Here is a 23,947-nt window from a genome sequence, read left to right as displayed (position 1 = left end):
GTCCTCCATCTGGTCGGCTCGAGAGTGATAAGACCATGCCGGTGGATGTCGATACGAAGACGTCGGGAAATAACCCTGGCGATTGGCGATGCGGAGTGCCGTCGAAATCCGATTCCTGGTGCTATTCAGGCGGTACTCGATGCTTTCTGAGCTCGTAAGACACTTCGCCGCTCGCCGTGGGGTTTCCGTCAGCTCATCACAGAGAGTTCTCTGATGGTTGCTGGAGCTCCTAGCTCTTTGGTTTCTCTTTCCATCGAAAGCAGACGCGTATCTTGGTCAGCCGGTGGTTGCGATGGAAGCTCTCATGCGTCACGATGGCATAGCACCATGAATGTGTTATCTGGCGTTAGAAGAAGATTCCCTTGGCATACCCCCTGCAGAGCCAGGAGGAGCAGAGCCTATATGCTCGAGTAATTTGATGATCAAACATGATAATGGGCCGACTAGATAGGCGGTGGTGGTTGCGTGTCTGGGCTGCTGGGCTACCATGTTACTAAACGTAATCTTGGTCCACATCAACTCTCGATAACGTCAGTTGCAGCCGCTGGGGGAGTGAGACTCATCGGGACAGCTGCCGCAGAAGTGCGGGATGAGGTGACCAAGAGAACGGGCGTCCGGGCCCAGAGTCCAGGGAGGAATCCAGTGGTCCAGCGATGGGAGGTATCGCCGATGCAGCCTTAGGAACTTCACATGCCATGGACACGACGGTGGGCAGGCATGCAGCGCGAAGAAAGCGAGCGAGGTGGGTTCTCGACGTCTGATTTAGCGAGGTCGCGTCGCACCTTCCCTTCCGTCCCTGGCCGCCGACTAACATGGAAGCGTCCGGGCCATTTTGATGATCAACGCGGGGGCCAGTCCTCCTCCGCGGCGCTGCTGCAAAATTCACAGGCACACAGCCGCCGCTGGCCAGCCGCTCTGCCGTTTTTCCAGCCGCCGGGACGGCTTTCATCAGAGGTGCTCACTGTTGCTGGAGCATTCCCACACGAGCCTTTCCTCGCTCCTCAACCCTCGACCCTTCCTTTTGGCGTCTCAAAGCTTGGCGAGCCAGTACAAGGTAGTCGGCGCGAGCATTGGCCACGAGCGCCCCTCTAGAAAATCGCGGTTGTTGGTCTTGTGTCCACATAAGATCATCGCCGTTGTCGGAGACGTCAAAGCCCCAGCCGCCGCGCCAAGACACCCGGACAGAGCTCCCAGAAACGTCAAGACACCCACCGCGCAGAGTACAAGGGTGCTTGTGGCTGCTTGGCGTAGATCAGCATACCACGGATGTGTGTGAATACTCTTTTGAGTATTTGCAATCGGCGGCGTTGGTTCGCTCTGCATCTGGCTTTGTTGTTTTTTCTGTCTTCACCTGATACCTAGCCGTGCGAGCCACAAACACTCCCATTATTTGGAAGACCACCATCTCGGCCACCCTTGGTTTTTTGCCGCAAAGGTCCGCGCATCCGTCGTCACACAACCGGTGCAGCGGAAGCACGACAACTGTCAACCCGGTTCCGCACGACCATGGATCCCAACCCATGCATTCTGTTCTGGACCCTTATCGGCCTCGTGGTTGGCAGCAAAATTGCCGGGGCTCGTCAAGAAGCAGCGAAGGAACAATAAGGATAGACGATCGCTCCGCAAACGACTAGGGCTGTTGTTGAACATGATTTGAGTTACACATGGTACACTCCGCTCGCGTGCATGCGTTTTGAAATGGGCGATACAGAAGGCAATCTGCCCGGTCAAGCCCCACCGCTATGAAATCATCAGCACTGATCGCCGTTGTGATTGCCACTTGCACTTGGTGCTGTAGCGCCCGTGTGATCGATAGCGATGAAAGATGAGCTGTCCCTGCATACGCTACTGTGTCCATCGCTACAAAGGGCATCTCCTATCTGGCGGTTGGAGTATTGCTAGTAGCGACAAGAAGCGGTGACAGCTCCGACCATGAGCTACGGGCTAGCCGATACTGTGCAAAGCCATGGCAGCTATCGTCGAAGCCAGGTGGCAGGGGTGAGGAGCGAAGTTTTGATATGCAAGCGTGGTTTGGGAAGGCATCGAGTATCGGATGGCGCCGCTGGGTATTGATCTGCTGCATCCTCTGCCGGCTTTGACGTAATTCCGCGAACCTCCTAAAAACTTTAATCCTGATTTCATGCCGTTGATCGCTTCCAGGATGTAGCGCCGTGCATAGATGCTGCGAGTTACGGCCATGGAGAATATTGGGCAAGTGACGGACCACAGAGGCACGGACTCAGTCCAGAACCTCCCAGGATAGCGAAAAGACCCCGCTGTCGTCTATCCGTCCGAAGCCTGGCACCGCTGTTCCGCTGCTCCTTTCGGGTGACGCAAAAAAGCTGGTCGATTCCTACGTAGAAAGCCCGGACTCGAGGTTTTACGAATGCCGTCTGCCTCATAAGTTTCCATGGACCCCAGTGGTGTCGTCAGTTGATGTGTGGCTAGCCGCTTCTCTCGACTTCTTGCATTGTCCCATTTGACGGGCAACTTATCTTACCTTGATCTACATAGTGGCAATGGTGCTGTGTGTCTGCAGACTCGCTTGTGGGTGTAATTACGAAAAGATGTGTTGGAAGCACGATCGACCTGGCGAGAAGAACATGGGCACTTCCGCGGAGACTGTATGGCACCGAGATGGCGACGGCGTCACCAGCCAAGAGAAAATTGTATAGGGGAACTTCGGTTGTGTTGAGAGGGCTACTCTCGCGATTATGCTGATGTGGGGAGGTGTGTAAGGGTGCTGTCGTGCTAGCAAGGATTATCTACGAGCCGTGGCGAGCACCGAAGCGGCCAAGATAGTATTCGCCTTCCTCATCAGCTCGATCACTATCTGTGCTGAGGTCCTTCATGATAATCGACGAGCGTTAGTCACAGCACTGAAAATCTAACCAAGTGGCAACAGTGAGAATGGTGAGGGGAATGTTGGTGGCAGGAACAGTCGTGCCTCTACAGCCTCATCGGTTTTGATGCTTGTAGCTTGTCCGGATGCTATCTCGACGTGCTCGTGTTGAATCCGAGGTAGCACGGACAGCATCCTGTTTCGGGCTGGTGCGGCATGAGGGGTTTCCTTCTCTGGCCACTTACTTGAGTTCGTGTCGAGGCTGCTTGGTGGCGGGTGACCGGGGAGCAGAGGCGGCAGATCGCCAGCGAGCCGAAATAGCCAGGGCGCTAGCCCGAGGCAGCAGGCGCATCAGATCGTCCCTTGCTCCTCGCGAGTCTTTTTCCCTATAGGGATGAGCGCACGCTCTTCGCTGGGTGATAAGGTTCCTGTGGAATGCAGCCACCCGAAAATGGTGCCATCGTTGCGTGAGTTGGCGAGCGTGCCTTTCACGCGGCCGCTGTGACGGGAGGCTCGACATGCAGGAAAGGCTCACGTTTCCCGCCCCGTGGGCCACCTAGCTCGTAAGAGGACCCTGCGTCATAGCCTTTCCGTGATAATGGGAAGGAGATGGACTGATGTCACAAGCCCTGGCCACAGTCTTTGTTGTTGTCAAGAACTTCGCCATCTCCTTCCGCTGTGAGGGTGCCAAGTCCTCCCTCGCTCACCTGTACCAGTCTTCATCTTCACACGCCAGCAGCTACTGTGCTAACGTCAAAGACTTGCGTAACGATGCGATGGGCCATCCGGTTGCGGCGTCTCATTGGTCATCGCTGGTAGCGGACATTGTGCGCCATGGGAACTTCCAGAGTCTATTCGTAAAAGGTACGTGTTTTGCTTCTGAGAAGACACGGAAACCAGGGATGGATCGAGGACTTGATGATGGAGGTTTTGCAAGACGGCCTTTTGCTTGTTTGCCGGACGGGTGCGCTCTTTAACCAGACAGCATCGCGTCCAGCATTGGAAAGGAACTCTCGCCTGTTTCTGTTCTCAAACCCCAGACCTGCCCTTGCCAGCCGTATAGTCTCTGCTGGTCGAAATGATAGGTGAGAGCCCAAGGGAACCGCCCCTCCATCGTCATCGCAGCCTCTTCGTCAGAGATGTCTCGCCGCTTTTGTACGCGCACGTGGAACGAAAATCACCGTTTGTGCAGGCCGAGGAACCAGTCCAGATAGGATGGCATGCGCTGCTGCCGGCACTGCTCTTCACGATCCTCGCGACTATTACCGTGTCGTTGAGAATGTATTCGAAAGCGTGCCTCTCGCGGTCACCAAAGCTTGAGGATTGGGTCCTTCTTTCCTCTCATGTAAGTCGGCATGACTAGTTTCGAGTTCCATGCTGACTGGAGGCCCAGATGCTCTCCATTACGATGACTGGAGTAGTGGGCGGCGAGGTCTCCGTTGCGCTAAAGATGGTTGGTCACAAGTGGGAAGAGGAAGCAGAAAACGTGTCGAAGCTGGCGCTGGTAAGGATATTTGACCCTGTAGGGAAAACACAAAGACCCGTCTGACGCTTGGGACTCGGCAGCTGGTTCTCTGCAGCAATCTGTTATATCAGATCCTCATCAATGCGACCAAGGCGTCATTTCTTCTCCAATACCTTCGACTCTTCCAGGAAAGTTGGGCACAGAAGCTGTGCAAGGCACTTCTCGTCGTGGTCTTCGGGGCGGCGCTATACGGGTTCTTCGGTGGCATATTCATGTGCCGTCCTGTTGCGAGATATTGGAACCCTCTTCTGCCGGGAACATGCAGGGACCCAGAGACATACTGGGTGGTAACATCTTCCATTGGGATAGCAATGGACTTCGTCGTTTGGCTGCTCCCAATGCCGCTGCTCAGGAGGCTACATTTGCCTTTGAAGCAAAAGCTTGGATTGACGGCCGTGTTTGCGCTTGGTGGATTGTGAGAGTGCCCTGTCAGCAGCCTGGTCGGCGGTCCCGCTAACGTACGTGGCAGCGTTTGCATCGTCAGTGTGTTGCGTCTGTCGCTGGTCCAGATGTACGCTGCGGCAGGCAACGCAGAAGGTGGGTGCTAAGCAGGGTGTAAAGTACAGAGGCATGCTAACCGAGGGCGTCCAGAGGGAGGCATCTCGGCCATCATCTGGTCAGCGATCGAGGCCAATGTCGGCATCATATGCGCGTCGCTCATGGCCATGAAGCCGCTGTTGGGCAAAGTGTTTCCGTGGCTTGTCGACACGGCTGGCCCGTCGCAGGGAAACATGCGGTTGCCCACGATTCCCGAAAGCCCGCTTGGGCCCAGTGTTTGGGTGCAGAACTGGAGCTGGGGCACAAGGCACGATGCGATGTGCTCGGCATCCAGGCCAGCGAGTTCTATTCCCGCGCCTCAAGAGGCTCACAGCATCTTGGTGACAAAGCAGTCGGTGGTAGAGGCGAATTGGACCAGGGACGACAGTGTTGCCTGCATCTCGCCAACAAGGCCACCGAAATTCCAGTCGGGTGATTTCGGAGAATGAGCGACTTGCGGGAAGTGTTGGTCGGCCTTTGTACTGTACGTAGATATGTAACGTGGTTGCGTGATGTGAATGCAGAGTTCGTCGCACGGAGTCGAAGCCTGAGGCCGTTGAAGGCGTGGGCTCCGCATCATGGACAGCCCGAAATACTGTGCGCACGCGCCTGACATAGCCGGCAGGAGCACCCCTCCGCTGACGCGACTGCCGCTACTACCGCGCCACTCCTTCGCACGACAACGTGAAAACGTGCTGCAACACTTTCGTCCGCCATGCCGTCTGCTTCCCGTCAGCAGTGACCTGCATCACCACGCCGCCATGGCGTCCGTCGCATCCGAGCGCATCCCCATCGCAGCCCTCCACCCTTCCTTGCCCGCCCCAGCTACCAAGTCCATTACCGCCGTTGTCACCATCCTTTGGCCGTATTCCTCGTCAACCCGCACCTGCGCCCTACTTCTCGCCGATCCTGACTTCCGTCTGCGCCGCCGTCGCGGCCAAGTCCGCGCCCAATTCTTTGGAGACGCCGCCTACGCCGTTGCGACGTCGCAACTCGGGATTGGAGACAGAGTAGTGCTGAAGCTCGGCGGTGTACAATGGCTGCAGTCAAGTGGTGAAGAGGATGTTGTGCGCACCCCGGGGAAGAGTGTCGACTGGGAAGTGGGTTTCAGAGACAGCCTGGCCATGCTGGTCACTCGCGACGGCAAGCAATTCGCAAACATCCAAGTTGAGCGCAGCACCCCGGAGCCGGAAGAAGTCGAGGTCGAAGAGGAGGCTCTCCTCAATACTCCGAGCAAGATTGTCGGCAGATTCAGCGCTGAGGGATTGCGCTTCAACACATGGTCTTCGCCCGCCTTCCTGAGATACGGCCGCCTCTCGGGCGAGTCGCTCTTAGACTACGATATTTTTGCAGATGAGGATGAATCAAAGAGCCGGAAGAGGAGGAGAACATCCTTCAGAAATGTTGGCGTTTGGACCTATGCCGCCCGGACGCCTTCTCCCGAGAAGGGTGACGCCATGTCTGTAGACGAAGATGGTCTTGCTAGTCCCAGCGAAAGGGTCTTCGCTTCCGACCCGCACGCTCCTGCACTTCCCGAGACACCCGAGTCTGCAACACATTTGCTTAACGAGCCTAAAGCCTACGAAGAAGAAGTCTTAGTGCCCGAGTCCTTCCGCAATGAGCCCAGTGGCGCTCGTCCAGTAGAAAAGGAACACTTGCCGGACAGCATCAAGGAACAAGATGACGCTTTGTATGAGCAATATCTTGAAGAGGCTTATGAAGGCGAGGGAGAGGCCACAGATGTAGATGCCTTCCCGGGCGAGCCACAAGATGAGCTTGCTGCGCATTTCTCATTACAGGATGCTGAAGATACTCAGGGACATTCAGATGCCGAATCACTACCGTCTGTGGTGACTGACACTGATGTAGCCGCTCCAAGTGCTGCAGCATCAGTACGCATTGAGGAATCCGCCGGAGATACAGAGCTGGAGTCGGATGAGGATGGCATTGAGGTCCTTGAGATGAGTTCCGCCGACATGAGCTCCGGAGAACGAGGGTCGGAACATTCCGAAAATGAGGGTTTAGAAGCAAGGCGTGATGACGGAGTTCAGTCAGCGCCTATTCGCTTGTCTACTACAGACGAAGACACGAGCGAAGACCAACAGCTTTCGATAAGAGCACCCAGTCAACGACGACCGAATCAACCCATTGATTCCAGACCCTTGGGACAACTTGTCGAGTCTGGCGTAGACGAGGGCCATGAAGCTTGGGAAAAGCTTGCAAGTGACGCAATTCGAGACGTCAATACGCCCCGTGGGCAACCTGCGGATCGCGCTGCTTCGTCTCCGCTGGTAGAAGGAAAGCAAAGCGAACCAACAGAGCCGCGGTCTGCCGATGTAGAAAACCAGGCAGCAGTCGTATCGGAGGCAGCTCCTTCGTCTAGTCTCGCTGCAGTATCCGCTGATCCTATCATGCCCCCACCTGTACTGCACTTGTCATTACCGGATGCAACATCGAAGACTCTCGCAAAAACGCCGCCCATTGGTCCTGTCAATGCTCCATCTACTCCACAGCTGCAACCGGTCACTTCAACAGCTTTACCATTACCATCCCCTTTCCCGAGTGCGACAGAACCGTCGTCCTATATGGATGCACGCCCTGACTCGCTCACTGAACAGGCTCCAAGTATCACTGATGTCGGCCTGGGACAGCAAGAAGACCAAGTAATACGACCAGCTACAGCCATGTCAGTTGCTCAGGCATCTCAGGAGGCCTTGACAGTTGCGGAAAGTGAACCTGGGGATCATGAAACTGACAGAGTGGCCCGAATGCTACAGCAAGCTCCCAATGCACCTCAGGAGGAGCCTCAGCTGAACATACGTGAGACAATATCTCATCCCTTCGGTCTGGATGGCTCGGTGTTATCCGCCGTACGCGCACCTCGCAAGGCTTCTCATGACAAGGTCGATATTGTGGATTTGCAGCAGGAAACTCAGACTGATATGTCCGCTACTGGTCCTCCTGTTGAGACCAACACGAATGTCTACTCACGTCAAAGTACCAAGCTCGAGGGTGGTCAGAGAACAGAATCTGTCCATGATGTTGCGCAGTCGAAAGTACACGAAGACCTGCGTACCCCAGGTTCACGAGAACCGGTTGATCAAGAGCACGGATCTCTGATACTAGATTCAGAAAAGCATGCACCTGAAGAGGAACCGGACATGTATCCTGCTGTGGATCATTTGCCGGATACGCCTCTGCCTACGTTTGAGGATGACGATTGGGACATGCCAGATGCCATGGCTGCAACCCCCTCCGAGGGCGAATATACTCCCAGGCCAGAAAACGAAGCCAGAGCTACTGAAGAAACGCCTACCAGTACCCCACAAAAGCGGATGCGCGACCCATTCACCTTCCATGCAGTGAAGCATCCGGCTTCATCAGCGGTAGAGATTGTTGATTTGGGAAGCGATAGTTCCGAGGTTGCAGAGGGGTCGTTTGCTGACGTATCTACGGATGTGCGATTAGCTTCGCCGTTTGCTCATCAGAAGCAAGCTGACGATCAGAGGCAAACTGAAATTCAGAGACAAACTGACGATCAGACAAAAACTGCCGGAACAACTGCCTTGCCCAAAGAACCCAAGCCTACTCGGCTAGCCTCACAGGCAGATGAACCACCTTTGAATCAGGCAAATCTGAGCTCTTCTGTTGGTCTCCCCCAAACTCCGCAAACACGACGCAAGACGCGCCAGCATACAGAGGAATCGCCTTCTCATCCCCGTGAGACGCGTCAGTCGACGATTGAGACAGTCTCCTTGGCTGGGACGTCTACGCCGTCCACGAGCCAGAAGCGCAGCCTTCGTTCCTCCCTGACATCACGAACGCCGCGTGCGTCACAAGGAGCTTCCGGGGTTGCGGCTCGTGTTGCTCAGCGACGTAGAAGGATCGAAGTCAAGGACTCAGAATGCGAGTGGGATTCCCATGCGTCAATCTCGACTCAAAGGCCGTCATCGCCATCCGTTCCTTCCGATGGCCTTGCACCCCAAGATTTCGAGCCGTCCGCTGGCTTAGGGCCGAGTCAAATCCTCGGTGACCTTTCTCAAACGGAGCAGCGGACTCGGGAGGAAAGCATAGTGCGGCCGTCTATTAGCCCAATCACTCCCGTTGCTACGGAACCGACCTCAGACACTTCTCCACGTGCTGCTCAAGGCTCTATTGAAGATCCGCAAGAAGCCCAGAATCTCAGACTTCAGAAAGAGCTGGAAAGTGATACAGATGAAGACTTGCTTGCGGATCGCTCCTCCTCTCCTTTTCCTGAGCTTGGCTTTGTATGGGGTGCTAAGAAGAAAGACAACACAGGCGAACGCCAACAGTCGTCCCAAGAGCCAGAAACTCAAAGCAGGCAATCCTCACTTCTTCAAGACAGCTTCGACAAGGCTGGCCCTGTACCTTCTTCGATGCTGCAAGACGATTCAAGCGTTCTACGTGCCATGAGAACCTCGCAATTTCCGTTTGAAACTATGAGGGAGGAGCAGACCACGCAATCAATAGGAAATGACGAGTCCCAAGAGACCGTGCAGGCTCGGTCTCCCATTACATCTAAAGAGGTTGTGCATGGCAGTCAAGTTGAAGCTGTTGCGGCTTCGCCGCACAAGTTCGCCGATGAGTCTCAGATCGCTGATGACGCAGCTCATACCCGCCAAACTCCGATGGTGGAACATGAGCTGCTGGAAGCCGTGCGGTCGTCACCCCCGGTTGAGCCCGCTCTTGATCCGGCGAAACCAGCAAACCGTCCCCAGCCTCTACAAGAAAGCAGCATCCTCACCCCCGAAGCGAGCCAGTATACCACCGAGGCCAGCTGGGAACCATCCCAGGTGCAGCCTGATGTGCAAGAAGCACGTGGCGGCAATCATCTCCCACCCACTCCTCGTCTGACGCAAGCATCGCACTCGAGTCCCAGCGCCTCTCAAGCAACGGACACGAAAACCGTTGTTCAACCAAGCGTCGAACAACCCAGTCAAGACACCATTGTCGCCGACAACGCTGTTGCATTGTCTCACTCACCTAAGTTGACGGACGACACGACCCTCATCGAGCCCAGCCAGTCACAGAAACCCTCGGCCACAATGGCTGGCTCACCCAAACTGGCAGATGGAACTACCCTCATCGAGCCCAACCAGTCGCAGAAACCCGTCGCCGCCACCAAACACGCGTCCCCGCCGCCTCATCCCTCCCCCTCCCAACAACAGCTCCAGGAATCCCTCTCCCAAGGCACCCGCACCACGTACTCATACTTCACCTCGCTCGCCAACCTGCGCCCGTACGTCAACTCCCCCTCCCAGCTCGTCGACGTCCTCGCCGTCTGCACCCGCCCCAACAAAGCCCCCGTCCGCGCCGCCGCCGGCCCGCGCGACTACCACACCATCTTCAGCATCACGGATGCGAGCTTGCTCGACCTCAGTGATGGTGGTGGTAGTAGTGGTGGCGTCGGCGGTGAGGGCGGTGGTGCCCTCACCGCCGACGCCACCACCGCCGTCCGCGTCCAAGTCTTTCGCCCGTGGAAAGCGGCGCTGCCAGAGCTCGACGTCGGCGACGCGGTGCTGCTGCGCGGCTTCGCGGCCAAGAGCAGCAAGAAGGGCGCGATGCTGGTGAGCGGCGAGGAGAGCGCTTGGTGCGTCTTTCGGTATGGGTCGGGGGGGATGCAGGCGCAGTCGCGGTCGCAGTCGCAGTCGCAGTCGGCCAGCAAGAACGATGGCGAGGCAGAGGAAAAGAAACAGCAGAAGAAACAGAAGCGGAAGAGCACCATCGAGGACTCGACCCGGCCGATTTGGGCGGATGTCATGAGCGGGCTTTGGGGCGCGGTCGTGCCTTCGACGCAGGAGGGGGAGGGGGAGGGGGAGATGGAGAAGGAGATGGAGGAGGAGGAAGAAGAGGGGCCACACCAGCTACGGGGCGGCTCGTCGGAAGACAGAAATGGGGTGGATGCTGGTGGACTGGTCGACAACGACGATGACAATGACAAGAAGGCGCTACAGCGTCGCCATAATCGTGGCCACTATAATCCTATCAGCGGCGCGACGAAGGAAGAGGTGCACGGGCCGCCGGTTGAGTATGGCGATGAGGAGAGGAGGCGTGCGCGGGAGATGAGGGAGTGGTGGATTAGTGGCGGCGGTGGCGGCGGTGGCGGTGGTGGCGGTGGTTCTGCTGCTGCTACTCCTGCTGTTGTTGCTGGTAGGCAGGATGTCAGGGTTGAGAAAGAAGAAGGAGGAGCGACGAAGGGTGGAAGCTTGGGAGACGAGGGGAAGAAAGAAGACATCAGCGAGAGCGCGGTGGAAGGGAGAGGGGAGGTGGAGGAAGAAGAAGAAGGGACGAAGCGAGAGGAAGAGGCAATCGCCTCGGCTAGGGACATCTTTCGGAGCTTTCTATGACCACCGCTCTCGGTAGAGAAATTGATGATTTGTTGTTCGTGTGGCATTGCGTAGCTATCGTGACCTTGTGCCAAAGATGGCATTGGATTGTGTCTGGATAATGGGATGGTTGCACATTGCTCTCGGGCGCTATGAAAAATGAGTCGGGAGTAAAGGAAAATCATGTACACAAATCATGCTTCAGTCTCTTCTGACGTCGCTCTTCTCTCCAAGCATCCTGTATACACAAAACTAAAGAAAGGTGCGCTCGTATCTATCGTGATTCGTCTTTTTTCCCTCGTCCCCACCAACATCTTTACAGGTCTTACTCATCTATCTCACCGATTCGCTCAGACCCATATCTAATGGGCATGTCCGTGATGCTCATCCGCCGCCTCGCCACCGAAGTCGATCTTCCATCCCTTGGTAATGCTGACCTTGGGATCCCTAACCACCGCGAATGCCGCCTTGCCGCCTTGGGCCTTGGTGTAGCTGAGAGCCGCCTTGCGTCTGCGCTGGCTCTCCTTGGCGCCCTCTTCGCTGACAAAAGCGTTCTCCAAGGTCTCCCACTCGGCTGGCGCGCCGACGACTACGACCTTCTCGACGCGCACCTTGGCCATGGCCTTGAGGTAGGCCGCGGTCTTGGCGCCAGAGGTACCGATATCGATGGAAGTGAGAGCCTTCGTGGTGGTGTCGAATAGGAAGCGGCGATGGATGTACGCGCCCTGCTGATAGTCGAACGTCTCGCCGTCGTCGACGTACAGCTCGCCCGAAGCGGTGCCGTCCTTGCCCAGCACAACGACGAGCGTGTAGGGGTCGTACTTCATCAAGCCGGAACTGCGGCGCGGGCGGTCACGGCGCGGGATGATGTGACCGCCCTGCATGAGCAAGGGGATCTTGTCAAGCGGTGCGGGGATGGTCTTGGTGCCCGGGCCGGTGTAGACAGTGTAGTCAAAGTAATCGTAGTATGGCTCGTCATCAGCGATGTAGATGTCGACGCTCTCCGCACCCTCTGTAACGACAGGTTTGGCGAGGAGGCCGGTTGAGCCAAGGTAGAGCTGGTCGTCGATGGCGAAGCCCTTCTCGTCGGTTGGGTGCACGTAGTAGTTGGGACGGATGATGGGGGCACCGTCTACGCTGGCTTCGTGGAAAGCGGTGTACCACGCGGGGAGGAGAGAATAACGCAGGCGAAGGGCTTGCGTGATGATCTCCGTGTAGGGCGCACCGGCGAGATAAGGCTCACGGCGACGGGTATCGATGTGAGCGTGTCCGCGGAAGAAGGGGTAGAAAGCACCCGCCTGGTACCAGCGAGTTAGGAGATCCTTGCTGGGGTTACCGAAGAAACCGCCAACGTCAGCACCAGCAAAGGGGAAGCCGGCAATGTTCTGGGTCAGGATCATGGGGATCGCAGCTGCGAGATGGTCCCAATTGGCCTGGTTGTCACCGGTCCACATAGCGCCAAGTCGCTGGCTACCCGAGTAGAAAGAACGAGTCAGGACGAATGGACGAATAGCCTCACCCTTCTTACGCTGGATCATAGCTTCGTAGGTTGCGTTGTGGAAGGTCAGGCCGTTGATGTTGTGTACGTCACGGTGCTCCCAGTTGCCGAAGTGCAGGTTGTCCTTGGGCATGGTAGTCTCAGGACCGTTGAACACGGACGGCTCGTTCATGTCGTTCCAAATGAAGGTGTTCGGGGCAGTGCCAAGGAACTTGTCGTACTTGAAAAGACTCTTCCACCAATCAATTGCAGCAGGGTTGAAGCAATCGACCCAATAGGACGAACCTGGCCAGCACCAGCCTTCGTACTGGTTGCCATCCTTGTTCTTGGCAGCGAGATCCTTACTCTTCATCTCGTCGATGATGGGGTAGTCGGCAACGTTCTTGATGTGAGGATCAATAATGGCAACAAGTTTGCGGTCATGCTTGTCGAGGTGCTCGTGCATCTCCAGAGCCTTGGGGAAAGTCATGGGGTCCCAGGTGAAGTACTTCTTCTCATGGGTGTACTCAATGTCAAGCCAGATGACATCGTAGGGGATGTCGTGCTTGTCAAACTTGCGATCGACATCCATGACATCCTCATCCGTGACATAGTTCCACCTGCACTGGTGGTAGGCAATGGCGAACTCCTGGGGCAGTTGAGTATAGCCAGTGAGCTCGCTGTAGCTCTTGATCACGTCCTTGGGCTCCGGGCCGAGGAAGACGAAAACATCAATAAGACCACTTTCAGAAATCCAGTGGGTCTTGGTATCAGTATGACCGGCAACACCAAGGCTAAGGGCGTTGGCAGCACTCTTCGCCTTGACGATGTCGATCCAGGTCTCAGCTCCATTGAGCCAAAAGACACCGACGGTGGAGTCCTTGCGGTGGGCCTGCATGAAGGGAATGGCTCCATAGAGAGTCATGGGGCTGTCCATGATGTATTCGAAGACATCGGCATTGTAGAGACGGTAGGGCTCAGAGTAGGCGCCGTCACCACCGCTGCGAAAGGTCAACAGAGGCTTGATATTGTTTGTGGTTGTGGCTTACCGAGTCTCTTTGAGCGAGAGGGAGCTGGCGTGCTCGGGGATACCATAGACATGCTCGTAGTCGGGGAAGGTGATGTCGAGAGCAACACTCTCAGGGCCTCTAGGCTTGGAGTCGGTGTTTCCACCAAAAGACTCGTCCCACCAGGTGCTCTCATCTTCGGTCGATTCGGGAGTGGCCTCTTCGGCCGCGCCCTCTTCGCCTTCCTTCTTCTCCTTCTCGGTCTTGGGCCGCCAGTGCTCCAAGTTCAGAAGGCCGCGCTCGTTGAATTGCACTTGGGTCTTTCCGTCGCGCTTGAAGTCGACACCCAAGGGCGAGTGCTTGATGATGGCCTCGTACTTGCCAGCGGGGCCGTAGACGACCTTGGTGGTGCCGGCTTCGGCCTCGGAGCTGATAGCAGCACTAGCGCTGACCTCGAGGCCGCCGACGATTGTCCATTTCTCGGCCTCGTTGTAGCGCTCCTTGCGGGCCTTGCTGTCGTGACGCAGCTCAATATCTCCCTTCTGGCGCTTCTCCTCGTCGAGGGTAAAGCGGGCAGTGCCGGACTCGAGGAAGGCCACGGTGAGAGGCAGACGGACGTCATCCTGGCCATTGACCTTCTTGAGGACGGTGGCGGTCAATTGGCCCTTGGCGAAGGTAACCGAGGCGGGGTCGAGGTTGTAGGGGGACTCCCAGGTGGAGGCCAGAGACTGGGCATTGTCGGCAAAGTCCCGGTTGCGCTTGCAGAAGCCGGACTGGTTGCAGGTCTTGAAGAGCTCGTGTTTGACACACTCTGGGGGCTGGCTGTCAGCGATCTCTCTCAATTGGCGGAGCTCTGGGAGCTCTCGGACGGCAGCTACACACCGACGGGCGTAAACAAGACGCAGAGAAGGGAAAACAGCAGGAAAAGGGCCGCCCAGCGACGGGGCGCGGTTGCGGCGGACATTGTATGGATACCAGGCTGCAGTCCGTATGCAGCAAGGTCTGGGGCGGCGATGTCGGGGGGAGCTGTCAGGTGGTAGCGTGTAGATGACAGCTTTCCCCGGGCGGAGAGCTTGGCTTGCACGTGACGGGCCCAGAGACTGCGGAGCGATCCCCCGTTGGCTGCCGCCGGCGCTAAAGGCCCAGCCCCACCATCCCTCTTCAAAAGATGCAAAACAATCCTCCCCCTGCTCTTTTCTCCTCTCCCATCTTCCAGCACCTAGGACCCAAAGACCGCAGCCACCTCCTCGCCGCCAACCACTCCCAATCCGCCATCATGACTTCCGAGCAGACGTACGTCACCCCGCCACGCCGTGCTGTTCAGAGCTCGGGATCCCTCGTCGAGGGGTACGAGCGGTGAAGCTAACCGTCGTTGCAGCTTCATTGCCGTCAAGCCCGACGGTGTCCAGGTACGTTGCAGCTCGCCCGCTCCTCAATGCCCTGCCAGGCGCACTGCACGTCGCACAATGCCGCCGTGGACCGCTCTCCAACACCATGATCGCCGCTCCAGACCCTGTAGATCCCAGCTAACCTCTGCGCCAGCGTGGCCTTGTTGGCAACATCATCTCCCGCTTCGAGAACCGCGGCTTCAAGCTCGCTGCCATCAAGCTCACCACTCCCTCCAAGGAGCACCTCGAGAAGCACTATGCCGACCTCTCGGACAAGCCCTTCTTCGCTGGTCTGATTGCCTGTACGTATCCGCCCCACGCTCGGCCACTCGACGCACACTGACACCTAAACAGACATGGGCTCCGGCCCCGTCGCCGCCATGGTCTGGGAGGGCCGTGATGTCGTCAAGACCGGCCGTGCCATCCTCGGTGCCACCAACCCCCTGGCCTCGGCCCCCGGCACCATCCGTGGCGACTTCGCCATCGACGTTGGCCGCAACGTCTGCCACGGCTCCGACTCGGTCGAGAACGCCAAGAAGGAGATTGCCCTCTGGTTCAAGCCTGAGGAGGTCCAGAGCTGGAAGCAGGCCCAGCACTCCTGGATCTACGAGAAATAAGCGGCTCGCCCCTGGCTGCTGCACGACTGATGAACTCGATAGCTGTCTAGAACATGAAAAAAATACATGTTGACAACAGCTGTGCAAGTGCGCTTCGTGACTCAGAGACTTGGCTAATGTAGCTACTGCTCCGGCACAAGCTATTCCAGGCCAATCAAGGTACGTGATCAGTTCTTTCTCTACATACCTCCACTCCCGTCAACACCCACCAATGATGAGCTTTTATTTTTCATTCAGTTTATCCCTGTCTGAACATCCTGTTGAGAACATTCACACTCTGAGAACAAACCACCACATCAATCATATCGTCTCAAATCAATCTTAAACATGGTTGCTGACAAAACCTCAGGTCCTGTACCAGCAGAAGCAGTCGAGGTCGGTCTTGGGCCAGTGTCCGTTGGCCCTCGATGTTGAATTGTGGCCCAGCTGCATCCCGTGCTGCAGCCTATTGTTTTTTGAAAAGCAATTGGAGCCTCTAAGCTGAAACCGAAAGAATCTAACTACCGGTACTATCATAGGTTAGAAGTCGTGCAACAGTTCAATCCAGTATAAATTCAAGTAAGAGATATGTTTGCTATTGCCATCGTGTCACATGAAAGTGCAGAGCTTCCTGGCCAGTCATGCTATGCACTACTCCACGGGTACACGCCGGCCATATCAACCAAACGACACCCAGAGCGTAGAAGAAAGCAACCCAAGGCTTAGAGCCACGTCTTCATCTTCAACTTCCTCAACAAATGCCTGATAACCACATTCCCGTCCCCATTCTCGCCCGCCTCGGCCACCTCATCCAGAGGGAACCACTTCCCCGTCCTCTTGCAGTACTTGGCCAGCGCCCCCACGCTCCCAAACACCTGGATGGTGTCCCCACCGCTCGCCTCCCCCTCCCCCTCGACCTCCTCCCGCCGCGCCCACCCCACCAAATCAACGAGATTGACGTGCGTCCCCCTCAACGCGCGCTCACACCCTTTCTCCGTATCGGGCAGCCGCGACGACTCCGACGACTCCGACGACCCCGCCGTTGCCGCCACCGCCGCCCCTCCCCCTCCCCCCACCCCGACCGCCCGGCACAGCGCGTGCCAGTTCCTCAGATCGTCCTCGCCGCCAAACCACACCTCCAGCTCGCGCCGCAGCGCCGAGACGTACAGCTCGTAGTTGTCGTTATAGTAGTAGGAGGAGTAAGAGGATGACGACGCGTTCCGCTTCCAGCCCATGTGCGCGCAGAGCCGGCGCCAGGACTCGGAGGCGGGGAGGGCGCGGTCGTAGGGGAAGGTGGGGTAGGTGTGGAAGAAGGCGTCGAGGGGGGTGGTGGTGGGAGGGGGGGCGGTTTTGTTTTTGTTGCTGTCGTTGTCGTGAGAGGGCGAGTCGCGGATGTGCTGGGCGAGGGCGGAGGCGCTGCGGAAGGATCGGCGGCGGGGACAGTGCGGGCAAGGGTGCGTGGGGGAGGCGTGGGAGTCGCGGGCGTGTTGGTGGAGGGCGGAGGGGGTGGCGAAGGTGCGGGTGCAGGTGTTGCAGCGGTGGCGGTGGGGTTGGTCTGTGTTTGGCGGGGTTGTGGCCTGCGGCGTTGATGTGGATGTGGTGATGGTGGTGGTGGGCGGTTTCGAGGGACGAGGAGGCGAGGAGGCGTGGCCGGGGGAGTCTTTTACGTGTTGTGCAAGGGCTACCGGATTCGGGAATGTGCGTTGGCAAGGCTGGCAGGTGTGGGTGCCTTTGTGGGCTGGAGAGTTGTGGGCGTGTTGGGCGAGGGCTTCCTGGTTCGGGAATTGTTTGTTGCAGGGCTCGCATCGGGCGGGCTGGTGAGCAGGCGAGTCTTCGTTATGTTGGCGGAGAGCTTGGTCGGTCTTGAAGGACTTCTGGCAAACGTTGCAAAATGCCATGGTTCTGCGACAGGTTTTTGGTTGTCGCTAAATAGTGAAGTGCAGTGTTAGTTTTCGGTTTGTAGGAGGTGATATGTTGATGAAAACATACTGGATGTCCAAAGCTATGCCAAACTATGTGCTTCACAGGCGGATCGTGAGAGAGAAATGGATGGAGATGATTGGTCGAAATTCTGCTTGGATGGAGGTAAAGTGAAAGTGGTTCTGTACCTGCAGAATTCTCCTATTTATCTGATGAGTAGCTAGCTGATCTGATGGAAAATACTCTGCTGCCTTGCTGTGCCTCAGCTTCTCTTGTGCGCTGAGCCATCCTGTGGGGCAGGCAATACGCATGCGCCACGACACGCGCCGCATGGGCTGGGTATCTCATTGGTCAACGCCATCTGTGCCGCACTGCTGGCAAGGCACGCACAAGTCATTTGGCTGGTAAAGCGCGCGCTTAAACCGTTGATTTCGTCATTGATTTAAAGCGTTGAGGCTGAGCGTATATATGTCGCAGATGCCTAAGAGGCTGAGAGTAGTAAGTTTGCTCTGCCTGCGGTAGTGGAGACTGAGGCGTTCGACTACAAAAACGCCAACCATAATGTTCACGAATATATGAAGCACCATCGCCCCATGATCTTGATAGCCAAACTGACCCGTAACCATGCCTAATTCCACTTTATTGAAGTGTTGTGGCACCAAAACTCCTTTACCATACCAAGCTTACGATGGGCCATCTTCGCCTTCACAGATGACCAACCAAGCGTACGTTCTGTCCACAAAAAACCTTTGCTCTTCTTTGATCTCCACAGACGAGGACAGTCAGGGAGGCGAACTAGTAGAAACCGAGTACTGATAGACCAGTCACACCCTTCTCTACTAGAGGATGCACACTATGCGTGTCATGATAGTCATTGAATAGGGAGAGGTAGGCTCGTTGGGCAACCTCGCCAAGCTTTTTCAATTCGACTACGATGAGACCTTGTATTAAGTGCTTAGAAATCCGGGTAGAGCTCTAGTGACGATGAGCGACTCGGATACGATGCGAATGTGCTTTGAGATTGTAGAGGTCTGACAATGTAGAAGTTGTTGCCACTGACGGTTGATGTACCTGCTGATCCTTCTAGAGAAGCATTTGGTTCCAACGGGTAATTCTACGTTATTCACTTTCACGGCGGAGGGCTCTGCTAATGCTTTACGTTTTGCATGTTATACAGCAGTCAAAGGCCACTTAGTACTTGTGCAAACAACATCGAAGTCATCAGGTCATCTGTGAACAAACATACACGCAGATGGGGTCCTATTTCCGGTCGCTTGCCTTGTCTATGGTAGACACCAAGAACATCTAACAATAGATTCACACTAAAAAAAAAAAAAAAGCATACATAACCATCAAACTCAAATCCATCTACCTTTGTATTTGTTTACGAAAACTGCAAAGCTCGTGTGATCGTTTGATCGAGCGAGCGGAGAGATGCGGCTGAGCACTCGGACGGTGGTTTTCAGGCGACCAACAGAGAACGATGACATTCCTTGGTGATGGTTTCTTTTTCGTGGCTTGAGCAAAAGGTAGCTGAGCAAAGTCTATGGATGAGAGCCTGACGGTAATGTTCACCGAAATGCCGATTGGAGTAGACATAAGACACGAAGAATATTTCCAAGTCAGTTGTGCTTGGATCAAGGATTCATGTTCCTCAACTTTCCACGTAGTTCACATGCACCAAGACCTAGTCACATGAAAAGAACGAGATTTTTTGTGTGTAGAATCATGACGTGGCCAGTACGAGGCTGAATTGCAGGCAAAAGACATGGGTGGTCGCTCGGGACTTGGAAAGAGCAAAATGGTAAAAGAAATGTCTCAGGCAGCAGTCCTCAAGCCTTCAGGCGACCCAGGTCATACGGCATCAGTTTGCTTATTCCAACAATAAACGAGAAATGGCGAAGGAAGCTGGTTGGAATGATGTCGTTTGCACTTTTTGACGAAGCTCAGCCTCCACCTGTGCCGGGTGGCCCCCGCCCCTCCAGTTCGCGTCTGACCACCCATGTCTTCCGGTGTGGCTGAGCCGCCTTACGCTGTGGCTGTAATTTAGCGTTCCCGGTCGAGAGGCTGCACGCAAGCGTGTTAGTGCTCACGTCTTGCGCCATTGAGGCGCATAAAGTGGCGCACCGACGAGGCTCAGCATCAGCCCTATGTAGCACACTTGTGCAACAATGGCAATTCCTTTGATGTATTAAATCAATCAATTGTCCTTTATTTCTCCCTCGACCATGAAGATCGCATCCACAGTTCCGTCCATTGCCACGACCAAAACATCAAATCGTCCAGCCGAAGATGTCTCTGCGTCTTTGGCTCCAAGAGATATCGCTCTCCCGGAAGCACAGAGAGTATGAGGAGAGAAGAAGGCGCCGCGTTGAAATCGCCGTCATCGAGCGGAGGCACATTCCAGCCAGTCGCGACTACTACATCGCCGAGCCGATAGAAGTTCGAAGAGCTGCCCGATACCATCGCACCATTCCATATGCCGAGAGTCCAGCCATCGAGTACCGCACACACTGCCGTGCTGACAACGCATGGAGAGAGGCGCGCGGTTGTCAGATATGCGCTGATGACGAAACGGTTCGCTGCGCTATCTGCTACAAGCCAGTGACCTACTACGAGACTGCTCCTCGCTACCAGGTAGCATGGAGATGATTCGCGATACATCCGGACCAACAATCTGCAAACAAGAACACCTTTGTCACCTCCGAGGAGAGTTTGGAGCGGAGTCGATGGGAAGCCGATGAGGGAGACGGTATGCCACGGGTGCCGGAAAGTGATTGACCATCTATGCGTTACTGAGAATTAATGTGGAAGCGAATATGGAACGTCCGACGGTGATTGACTTTTTCATGTAAATACTAGTACCATTTATCTAGACATGTCTCCGGGCAACAAGTTGTGTTTGACATCTTGCAATAGCAAAATCCAAAAGATCGATTTCACTTTCGGCGGTGACTTTTATTAGTTCGGCAACGACCAGCAAGAAGCCGAGTCGGCGGTGAAAAGAAAAAAAAAAAGGACCGTACCATTAAAAGAATCATATCTACCTTGAGGCAGTCTGATACTCGCCCTCCGCAATCAACGCCTGCGCACAGTCCCCTTCCACTATCGCCATGCCTCCAACGCTTTATCTGGTCCGTCACGCCGAGGGCGAGCACAACGTCAATGTAAGCATCCACCGCTGAAGTCGTCGACCCCCCCGCCCGTTTTCTTCCCACGTCCCGTCATCCACTCCAATTTCCTCGTCACGGTCCAAAGGAAAAATGGCCTTATTCTCTCAAACATTTTGATCAAACCGCCCCCTTCCCCCCGCAAAACTAACCATGCACCCCGGCGTGACCAGCGCCGCCACCACCTCCGCGACCCGCACCTCACCCCGCTCGGCCACGCCCAATGCGCCGCGCTGCGCTCCGAATTCGCCGACCACGACAAAATCTCCCTCATCGTCGCGTCGCCGCTCAAGCGCACCATCCAGACGGCGGCCTACTGCTTCGGCGCCGCCCTGGCGCGACCCGACGTCCCGTTCGTGCTCGCGCCGCTGGCCCAGGAGGTCGCCGCCAACCCGTGCGACACGGGCTTCCCCGCCGAGGAGCTCAAGGCCGCGCTGCCGGGCATGGTGGACGCGGACGCGGTGGGGTTCGATGTGGCAGAGAAGGCGGATTTCGGACTGGTCGAGGAGGGGTGGAATTCCAAGGTATGTACGACGACGTCTGATTTGATTTTGGAAGGGGAAAAGGAGAAGAGAAAAAAAAAAAAAGGTGAATTAACAACACGTGCCTACAGAGCGGCATCTACACGCCGTCCTTCCCCGCCGTCGAGCGCCGCGCCGCCGCCCTCCGCACCTGGCTGCGCGCCCGCCAGGACGAGACCGTCGTGCTCGTCACCCACGGCGCCTTCCTGCACTACCTGATCGAGGACTGGGCCGACTATGACCCCAAGAAGGGCACCGGCTTTTGCAACTGCGAGGTCCGCCGCTACGGCTTTACCGGAGACGGCAGTCTGCTGGCCCTGGATGGCGACGCGAGCGCCCCTGGCTATGTCAAGACCGCGAGGCCCGATTGGGTGAACCGCAACGTGCTAAGTGACGTGGACCCCATGGCTGCGGGGGAGGAGGCGAGGCTGTGAGGAGACCCTTTTTTTTTTTTTGACTACTCGTTAACTATAGATCTAGAGATAGAGTCATATTGCTGCGGTGTTTTTCTTCAATAACTTTTTGGCACTACCAGACGATAGTTAAGAGAGACTACAGAAGTGGCCCTTAGATGAGCTTTGAGCACTTTTGTTATTGACGCAGTGACTTGAAGGAGATCCAGTACCATCTCTTGTTTGAGCACCCAGGGATATACATCCTTACTGTCCGTTTGAGACGCCGCCTTGAGATACAAACACAACAAGGATGGCCGAGTAAGTTGCACCTCCGACAAATATTTCTGCCAGACTCGCTGCGCTAAGCGCCGTAACTCCGCCAACAAAGCTGGAAGCGGCTGCGAAGACGACGGCGAACCTGGCCCCCGTCGATGTAACGAAATTCAGGATAACGACCGGTACGAGGAGGATGACGACGGTGAATACGGCCACCAAGGTGCGGATGATAGATCGGGAGCCGGGTCTACTTATGGGGACTAGGCCTTCTGATGGCTTCATTCCCCGTCTGGCGTGTCAGCACATCACTCCCGCTCCTTCGCTCAGAGAGCCGTGGCTTGCCTTGCTGGACGGGCCTTTTCCAAATCTCACCAAGAGATTGTCTATGTGGGGTATGAGTCGTCTCATACTGCTGTTTTCTTGATCGTCTATGTTGATCAAATCCTCCCATTCGTCATCCAGATAAGTCTTCTCTTTCCTGGCAATTGCCGGGCCAGCGAGCGCTTTTTGCTCTTGGACACGCCTTTTCTGAGGTAATGGCCTAGTAAGAAGCCAATTTGTTCGTTGCAAAAGGTCATCTGATGATATCAGCTACGAACCTGTTCGGAGCCTTTGCTACACGTTACTTGCCGTAGTCCTTGAGGGCAGTGTCGAGTTCTCTGAGGACCCTCCCCCTTTCCTCGTTATTGTCGCGCTCCAAGCATCCGAGACGTAGCTCGGCCACCTCTTCATCGTCGGCTGTTTTGAGCTTGCGTTCCAGGGCCGCTATTGAGTTTTGTTTCACAAGAAGCATCCGCATGCGCACTGTTTTGAAGCGGCGGAAATTCTTGAAGTCCTTCCCCAGCGCGAGCTGGAAAGAGTACAACGGGCATCCACTGCGGTATTCGCTTGCTTGAGCCGAAAGTCAACGTCAGAGCCTGAGGCGTTGACGATCACGAACCTGCTTTAACAAGCCTTTCATGCGATGCTCTCTTCCGCACGCCGACTGCCGTCTGCCTCGCGTCTACACCCGCCACGCCGGTAGTCGCGTTGGCAGCTTCCACTTGCGTCGTATGTTATGTACGCAGATGCAGCTACTTTTTGTTTGGGTGGGCACTCACCATCGAGCGACATCTTAAGAAGTAGGAAAAGTGGAAGTGGACAAGGCTGATCGGAACTGGCCATGACGTTCTGATGAGTGGCTCAGCTACACTGCGTATAATTGGCTACGTCGTTGTGCAGTCACATAAGCGTCTGCCCCGCTTTATCTTTACGAAGTTGCTGCTGCCTGAAGTCTGGCCATCTTGATTATCGACCTTCCGAAATTCACACCTATCTACAAGCCAAGATCGGAACCCCGTTTTGTCTTTCATAAAATCATGGGCCTGCATGTACCATTGTCCCGGGCAGGGTTTGCGGTAGGAGACACCGTACGCTTACGTCCACACTACACCCGCCAGTTCCTCGTATCGAAGGTCATATTTGGGGCAAACGCGGGAGATGTGTACTACAATCTCTGCGGCGAAGACGATATCACCCGGTCCGAGGGTCAGCGAATCCCGGAACGCCAGCTCGGTACCATCATCATCTTTTTTTTTCTGCCCTTCCTTATCTGCGGAGCCCATGGTCGCAGGTGGCTAAGAGATCCGTGGCCTTGAGGAGCTAACGAGTTGCCATTTTAGTGTTGGCTTGAGGGTTTGTCAAGAACCCAACCTTCGTAGTCTACGAGGACTCCTTGTTATCCTGCGCCGGAGGTGGAGGATTCCATCTGACGTTCGACGGTCCTGGATACTTCGAAGGAACGCAGCCATGGGGTCGGATGGCTTGTCAATCGCCTGTTCGGAGATCATCGCGCATCTTCTACATAGATAAGCGTACAATTCAATCGTGGTCTTGAAGGTACAGGGAGTGGCTGTGGAAAGTCACACACCGCATGTGACTATCAATTTGCACAATTCTTGTAACCC

At 55.8% G+C, this 23,947-nt stretch overlaps 7 protein-coding genes across 7 annotated transcripts; 4 read left to right on the top strand and 3 right to left on the bottom strand.

The window, feature by feature from the left end:
• Positions 1-4,121: 4,121 nt before the first annotated feature.
• BKCO1_3100092 (uncharacterized protein) lies at positions 4,122-5,353 on the top strand (the record flags this gene model as incomplete). Its single annotated transcript, XM_020274372.1, has 5 exons — positions 4,122-4,187; positions 4,236-4,346; positions 4,409-4,782; positions 4,837-4,904; positions 4,959-5,353. 5 exons carry the CDS (start codon positions 4,122-4,124, stop codon positions 5,351-5,353), a joined length of 1,014 nt encoding a protein of 337 aa, XP_020129660.1.
• A 312-nt stretch (positions 5,354-5,665) lies between these two features.
• BKCO1_3100091 (telomere end binding protein) lies at positions 5,666-11,272 on the top strand (the record flags this gene model as incomplete). Its single annotated transcript, XM_020274371.1, has 1 exon — positions 5,666-11,272. The coding sequence occupies one exon, from the start codon at positions 5,666-5,668 to the stop codon at positions 11,270-11,272; it is 5,607 nt and encodes a 1,868-aa protein (XP_020129659.1).
• A 341-nt stretch (positions 11,273-11,613) lies between these two features.
• Positions 11,614-14,699, bottom strand: BKCO1_3100090 (alpha-glucosidase; the record flags this gene model as incomplete). The annotated part of the gene is made up of 3 exons (XM_020274370.1): positions 11,614-13,729; positions 13,778-14,546; positions 14,618-14,699. 3 exons carry the CDS (start codon positions 14,697-14,699, stop codon positions 11,614-11,616), a joined length of 2,967 nt encoding a protein of 988 aa, XP_020129658.1.
• Positions 14,700-14,903: 204 nt separating this feature from the next.
• BKCO1_3100089 (nucleoside diphosphate kinase) lies at positions 14,904-15,740 on the top strand (the record flags this gene model as incomplete). The annotated part of the gene is made up of 4 exons (XM_020274368.1): positions 14,904-15,028; positions 15,114-15,144; positions 15,278-15,425; positions 15,478-15,740. 4 exons carry the CDS (start codon positions 14,904-14,906, stop codon positions 15,738-15,740), a joined length of 567 nt encoding a protein of 188 aa, XP_020129652.1.
• Positions 15,741-16,441: 701 nt separating this feature from the next.
• BKCO1_3100088 (zinc finger and btb domain-containing protein 48) lies at positions 16,442-17,617 on the bottom strand (the record flags this gene model as incomplete). The annotated part of the gene is made up of 1 exon (XM_020274367.1): positions 16,442-17,617. One exon carries the CDS (start codon positions 17,615-17,617, stop codon positions 16,442-16,444), a length of 1,176 nt encoding a protein of 391 aa, XP_020129653.1.
• Positions 17,618-20,752: 3,135 nt separating this feature from the next.
• Positions 20,753-21,764, top strand: BKCO1_3100087 (phosphoglycerate mutase family protein; the record flags this gene model as incomplete). Its single annotated transcript, XM_020274366.1, has 3 exons — positions 20,753-20,806; positions 20,983-21,333; positions 21,423-21,764. 3 exons carry the CDS (start codon positions 20,753-20,755, stop codon positions 21,762-21,764), a joined length of 747 nt encoding a protein of 248 aa, XP_020129644.1.
• An 859-nt stretch (positions 21,765-22,623) lies between these two features.
• BKCO1_3100086 (uncharacterized protein) lies at positions 22,624-23,605 on the bottom strand (the record flags this gene model as incomplete). Its single annotated transcript, XM_020274365.1, has 4 exons — positions 22,624-22,892; positions 22,942-23,043; positions 23,102-23,157; positions 23,421-23,605. The coding sequence occupies 4 exons, from the start codon at positions 23,603-23,605 to the stop codon at positions 22,624-22,626; spliced, it is 612 nt and encodes a 203-aa protein (XP_020129645.1).
• Positions 23,606-23,947: the final 342 nt, after the last annotated feature.

This window comes from Diplodia corticola (genome assembly GCF_001883845.1).
Source record: "Diplodia corticola strain CBS 112549 chromosome Unknown scaffold31, whole genome shotgun sequence".
NCBI classification, from domain to species: Eukaryota; Fungi; Ascomycota; class Dothideomycetes; order Botryosphaeriales; family Botryosphaeriaceae; genus Diplodia; species Diplodia corticola.
The sequence above is the reverse complement of the archived record's forward strand: the minus strand, read 5'-3'. Positions and strand labels throughout refer to the sequence as shown.